The sequence below is a fragment of the Carlito syrichta genome, unplaced genomic scaffold (genome assembly GCF_000164805.1).
Source record: "Carlito syrichta isolate Samal-C Ts95f unplaced genomic scaffold, Tarsius_syrichta-2.0.1 Scaffold308579, whole genome shotgun sequence".
In the NCBI taxonomy this organism is placed as follows: Eukaryota; Metazoa; Chordata; class Mammalia; order Primates; family Tarsiidae; genus Carlito; species Carlito syrichta.
The window spans coordinates 689,367-696,100 of record NW_007252675.1 but is presented as its reverse complement, the minus strand read 5'-3'; the positions used below and the strand labels follow the sequence as shown (position 1 = coordinate 696,100).

Here is a 6,734-nt window from a genome sequence, read left to right as displayed (position 1 = left end):
AGAATGATGCTGGGGTGGCCATGAGCGTGCCACAGCACTCCAACCTGGGCAACAGAGTAAGACTCCAACTCAGAAAAAAAAGAGAGATTCTAGTCAAGTTTTCCCACATATCCTCTTGCTAACTGTTTAGCTGATTCTACTGGAGGTTATAAAACAATACATAAAGCATGCAAGTTGCCTTTGCAACTTACTATTTGGCTGAAGGGAAAATGTTCATGAAATATTAAAGAAGGTCACAGTATAATGTGCAGTAATTTAGATTAAGGACGATAAAATTTAGGAGTATTCGGGGAAGGGGAGAGTTCAAAAGGTACTAAGGATATAAGAGAAGACAGAGACCTTTCTGGGACTGAAAGAACTGGTTAAAGTGTTCTTGTTTTAGCCAGTTCTTTCAGTCCCAGAAAGGTCTCTGTCTTCTCTTATATCCTTAGTACCTTTTGAACTCTCCCCTTCCCCGAATACTCCTAAATTTTATCGTCCTTAATCTAAATTACTGCACATTATACTGTGACCTTCTTTAATATTTCATGAACATTTTCCCTTCAGCCAAATAGTAAGTTGCAAAGGCAACTTGCATGCTTTATGTATTGTTTTATAACCTCCAGTAGAATCAGCTAAACAGTTAGCAAGAGGATATGTGGGAAAACTTGACTAGAATCTCTCTTTTTTTTCTGAGTTGGAGTCTTACTCTGTTGCCCAGGTTGGAGTGCTGTGGCACGCTCATGGCCACCCCAGCATCATTCTGCAGTTCTGCCTCAGCCTTCCAAGTAGCTGGAACTACAGGTGCATGCTACTATACCTGGCTAATTTTTTATGTATTATAGAGACACGGTCTCACCAAGTTGCCGGGGCCGGTCATGAACCCGTGGGCTCAGGTCATCCACTCACCTTGGCCTCCCAAAGTGCCAGGATTATAGGCTGAGCCACCAAGCCCGGCTGACTAGAATCTCTTAACATCTAGACAAGGTCAGAACAACTTCCTGAACTCTGGCTGAAAACGAACATGTTTGATGTTCTAGGAACTGTTGACCTTCAAGGACATATCTGTGGACTTCACCCAGGAGGAGTGGGGGCAACTAGCCCCTGCTCACCGGAATCTGTACCGGGAGGTGATGCTGGAGAACTATGGGAACCTGGTCTCAGTGGGTAAGGATTGGTTCCCCTTGAAAATAGAGTCTGTGCATTGGAAGAAAATCTTTCTTTCTAAACTGGGTGCTTTGCTTGGGCCTTGGGTTCTGTAATAGAGGTTTCTAGTTCCTTCTGAATACCAAGTCAGGATTTCTGTGATCTTTTCTGCACTGGTCTTTCTATTCCACTCTATTTTCTTTAGAAGGTCTGTATACCAAAGGACTTTTGTGTGTGTGTGTAAGACAAGGTCTTGCTCTGTCACCCAGGCAAAAGTTTGACAGTAGTTCACTGCAGCCTCCTGGGCTTGAGCAATCCTCCCACCTCAGCCTCCTGAGTAGCTGGGACTACAGGCACATACCACCGTGCCCAGCTAATTTAAAAAAATTTTTTGTAGAGACATGTTTTTACTATGTTGCCCAGGCTGGTCTTAAACTCTTGGCTTCAGGCAATCCTTCCACTTCAGCCTCCTAAAGCGCTGGAATTACAGGTGTGATCCAACACGCCCAGCCCCAAAGGACCATTTTAAAATTCTTACAATGACTGTTGACTTCAGTACATACAATTTTTTCTTCCCCGTAAACAGGCTATCAGCTTCCCAAACCTGGTGTGATTTTCCATTTGGAGAAAGGAGAAGATCCATGGTTGAGGGACCGAGATATTTCAGGAGGTCCAAGTTCAGGTAAGAACAAGGCAGGTGGGGCCTTTGTGATGTTGGCCAGAGAATCCCCTCAAAGCCTTCTCCAGGCTGTGGGAAAGACTAAAGCCATCTGAATGGTACACACAAGAAAGCTGATTCTGCCATCTCTCTTACCCCTTTCCCACGCTTGCATCTTCTCATTAGTCTCTCTGGAGTGAAAGAAAAAGAGATGCCTCTCTCATCAGGGTTAGCCTTGTTTATCATTTCTCTTGATTTGACTTTCATGATTTTTACCTCTTTCTCCAGTATTCTAAACCTTACTCTGATCACAGTTTCTTTCCCATGTACATAGGTCTTTCCTCATTAAACGCAGTTCACTTCACTAGATTCTTGGGTCATTTACTCATTGATTTTACTTTCTCTCAATGATTTTATTTTCACTTTTTTCCCCTAAATCTTATTCTGTGATCACAGCTTCAATTGTGATTCTCTTTTTAACTTGGGTAATTTAACTTCTCATGCCAGATAATTTATGACTTTTTGAGAAGTCACCACAGAATTCCTTCTTCCCAAATCCACTGTCTTTTAACAGTCTTCTTTAATGTCTAAGGACAGTAATAATGACAGGTATTTACCAAGCTGGCTTCTCCATGAGTCCTACATTAGCTTTACCTTACAAATGAGGAAAAGGAGGCTGGTAAAGAAATGTGTTCCAGGCAATTAGCTACCACTTGGTGGAGTTAGTCTTTTAATTCTAATTATTCTGACTTCATGTTCGTAAGTTCTTACAACACTATTCTACATGGCAGCGTATACATACAGACCTCACCACCTTGGTATCCTTTCCTTCACCAGCTAGTTTAATAATTTTTGTCTCCTCTATCTCTCTTACTACTTTTCCAGTGCTTTTCATCAATGTCTTTTTAAAATTAAGATACATAATTTCTCTCTAGGTTAGGATAGGCTAAACTATTGCAACAAGTAGACTCCAAAATTTTGTAACAAATGTTGAGCCGTAAATTATCTCAGACAGAATATGAACCTATTTCTTGCTCATATACTGGTCTGGGAAAATTGTTTAGGACAGTTGACAGTTGGTGATTCGGGGCCAGGGCTCCTGCACTTGGGGCTCCTCTGTCCCCTAAGGGTCTCTTCATCATCTGCATTTAGACAGTTGAGAACAGCACAAAGGAGCTCATTTGGGAAAATGTTATCAGCCAGCCTAGGGTGGGGTCATTTGTATCATTTTCATTCTCACTCACTTAACAGGAGAGACCTTTGTGATTTTACTCAAACTAATTCAAGAGAAATTGGGAAATAAAATCTAATTGTATGTCGAAAAATGGGGGAAACCTATTTTAGTAAACAGCAGTCTCAGCCACAATTCCTGAGGAACCTGTGTCTTTTACACTGCTATTCTATTTCTGTATAAACTCCCACAAATACTTTGTGAGGGTTTCAACTATCCCTTCCATAGCTACATTCTCCGTATTTTCATATTTGTCTTATATATATATGAACCTTCTTTCTATGTATCCCTGGCATTTATGGCATCTTTATATATAAGTTCTCAGACTCAGCATGTTCAGAGAAGAGACCATCCTCTCACCTAAGAAAGTTTCTCATCTTAACTTCATCTGTTCTTTCAGTCTCTAGAAATCATGGTATCAGCAAGAATGTACATGTTTTCTACTTTCAGTTTTTCCCTCATTCGCCACAGCTTCTTTTTTGATATTACCTGTTAGATCTACTTCTCTTCATCTGTGTTGATGCAGTGCTAAACCAAGTTTCCATCATTTACAGAGTAGTTAGTATTTTTTCAGAAATTGAGAAACCATTTTCTACCTCTTATATAGTCAAATTATTATGAAGACTGATTAAATCCAGTGAGTATGCAAAGAAAGGCATCTGCATTCCCTGTGTGTACCCACATCCACAACCCAACAATTTGTCTTTAGTAAATCTAATGAAATAGAATGTGTGTATAATGATGTAGATTTTGGTGTGATTTGTAATAGTAAAAAGTTGAAGACAATTGAAATATATTTCAGTAGGGAAAGTCAAATTATGATATGTCCATACACAGCCTGGGCACCAAAGCAAGACCCCATCTCTACAAAATGGAAAAGTTAGCTAGGTGTGGTGGTGCATGCCAGCAGTCCCAGCTACTCAAAAGGCTGAGGCAGGAGGATCACTTGAGCCTAGGAGTTTGAGGCTGCAGTGAGCCATGATCATGTCATTGCACTCCAGCCTGGGCAACAAAGTGAAACCCTCTCTCTCTCAAAAAAAAAAGTTCATACAGTAGAATACAGTGCACTTGTTAGGAAGAGTGAGATAGCTGGGCGTGATGGCTCATGGCTGTAATCCCAGCGACTCAGTAGGCTGGAGCAGGAGGATCACTTGAGGCCAGGAGTTCAAGACCAGTTTGGGCAGCGTAGCAGGACCCCATCTCAAAACACAACAACAACAACAATAATAATAACATTAAAAAAGATAATGAGATAAATCTCAGTGTACAACTATAGAAGGAGGTTCATAAGAGTTAAAAAACAAAACAAAGCAAAATTATATATATACTATGATCCCTTTTTGTTTTTCAGATGTATATTTAAGACCTTGTATACAAGGGAGGAACCAAAAAAACGGAATTTATTTATAAAAAATTTTTGTTTATTCTCTCATGTTTAAATTTCAGTCATCTTCAAAGTACTCTCCATTTCATGCAATATGACTATCAAGACGCTTTGTCCACTGCTCAAAACAGGTTTTAAACTCATCTATTTTGATGCCTTTTGGTGTTTCTGCATTTTTTTGTTCACGTTTTCCACACTGGCAAAACATTTCCCTTGAGGATATTTTTTATCGGGGTTGGAGGGGAGTTACTGGCAGCAAGCTCAGATGAATAGGGAGGGCAAGACATGGTGGTCGTGCTGTTTTTGGTCAAAAACTGCTGAACACTTAGGATGGTGTGGGCAGATGTGCTTGTAAATCACCCATCATGAAATGGGCAAATGTGTTGAAAGAATCTGCAAAAAAATTCACTGAAGCCAAATGCAGCTTTTCACAACAATGCTAGCTGGTACAGTGATACCGATAGGTTCTTAGAACACTTATCTAGCAGGGGACCTACAAGGGGCCCACTCTCCAAAAGATAATTCTAATTTTTGGCAGGTCCTTCTTGTACACAAATGTATACATTCATATGTACATTCTAATGGAAAACTAATGGATATGTTTCAAAATCCTCAGAGACTGGAGGGTATCTCATCCCAGAGAGGGAAATGCTATCCATTTTTAGTCAATACATTTCTAATTATTTAATGTTTGATTCTAATATTTAAAAGTATTTGAGCCAGGTACAGTGGCTCACGCCTGTAATCCCAGCACTATGGGAGGCCAAGGGGAGGGGATTACCTGATCCCAGGGATTCAAGACTAGCTTGGGCAACTTGGTGAGACCTGTCTCTGTAGTCAGTCAAAAAAATTAGCTGGGTGTGGTCACATGTGCCTGTGGTTCCAGCTACTTGGAAGGCTGAGATGAAAGGATTGTCTGAGCCCAGCAGGTTGAGGTTGTGATGGCCATGAGTGTGCCACTACACTCCAGTCTAGATGACAGAGTGAGACTCTCACTCAAAAAAAAAAATTTGAGGTAAGTATTTTTTAAAAATAATTTTTTTTTCTTAAATAAAGAGGATTTTGTCATAGAAATATAGGTTTGAAATGCTATGGTGTTAGAATCCTGTTTTCCTTGATCTTTTTTTTTGAGACACGTAGGCTGGAGTGCAGTGGCATGATTACAACTCACTGCAGCCTCAACCTCCTGGCCTCAAGTGATTCTCTTGCCTCAGCCTCCTAAGTAGCTAGGACTACAGACATGCACCACCACATCCGGCTAATATTTTTAAATTTTTAAAATAGTTTTTGGGTTGGGCATGATGGCTCAGCCTATAATCCCAGCACTTTGGGAGGCTGAGGTGAGAGGATTGCCTGAGCCTGGGGGTTCAAGACCAGCCTGGGCAACTTGGTGAGAACTTGTCTCTACAATAAATTACAAAAACTAGTTGGGCATGGTGGTGTGCATCTGTAGTTACAACTACTTGGAAGGCTGATGTGAAAGGATTGCCTAAGCCCAGCAGGTCGAGGCTGTGGTGGTTGTGAGCATACTGCTGCACTCCAGCCTGGGCAACAAGAGTGAGACTCCAACTCAAAAAAAATAAAATAAAATAGCTTTTTTGTAGATGTGGGATCTCACTATGTTGCCCAGGCTGGTCCTGAACTCCTGGGCTCCAGCAGTCCTCATGCCTTAGTTTCCCAAAGTGCTGAGATGACAGGTGTGAGTCACTGCACCTGGCCCTTGATCTTATCTTTTGATATGTATCCTTAGTCTCTTCTTAGTTTATCTCCTCTTGCAATTCATGTGGATGAGCTCTTCCCAATTTCTTAAAGGCACGTTCCAGTTTTTTTTTTTTTTTTGAGTTGGAGTCTCATGCTTGTCACCTAGGCTAGAATGCAGTGGCACGCTCACAGTCACTGCAGCCGCGACCTGCTGGGTTCATGTGATCCTTCTGCCTCAGTCTTCCAAGTAGCTGGAACTACAGACTCACACCACCACACCTGGCTAGTTTTTGTGATTTTTATTGTAGAGACTAGGACTTACCAAGTTACCCAGGCTGGTCTCAAACCCCTGGACTCAGGCAATCCTCTCGCCTCAGCCTTCCAAAGTGCTGGGATTACAGGCTGAGCCACGGCGCCAGACACCTTCCAAATTTTTAACAACTTCTTTTTTCTGTCTACTTCATTTGCTTTCATATCATCTCTCTAGGTGGTAGGATCACTTTGAAGATAATCCAAGCCTCCTGTACCTAGTTTGTTTGGTATTTTTTTTGTCTGTTTGTTTGTTTGTTTTTGATTTGGAGTCTCACTCTGTGGCCCAGACAGGAGTGCAGTGGCCGCTCCCGGCCACCGCAGCC

General features: G+C 41.4%; 1 protein-coding gene across 2 annotated transcripts in view; it reads left to right on the top strand.

The window, feature by feature from the left end:
* Positions 1 to 6,734, top strand: part of ZFP69B (ZFP69 zinc finger protein B) — a 12,950-nt gene that overhangs the window by 4,473 nt on the left and 1,743 nt on the right. For both annotated transcript variants that reach the window (XM_021716248.1, XM_008065500.2), the window contains 2 exons: positions 1,020 to 1,146; positions 1,712 to 1,807. In XM_021716248.1, the coding sequence (XP_021571923.1) occupies positions 1,113 to 1,146; positions 1,712 to 1,807 (130 nt within the window). In that variant the 5' untranslated portion in view covers positions 1,020 to 1,112. The remainder of the gene's footprint in view (positions 1 to 1,019; positions 1,147 to 1,711; positions 1,808 to 6,734) is intronic.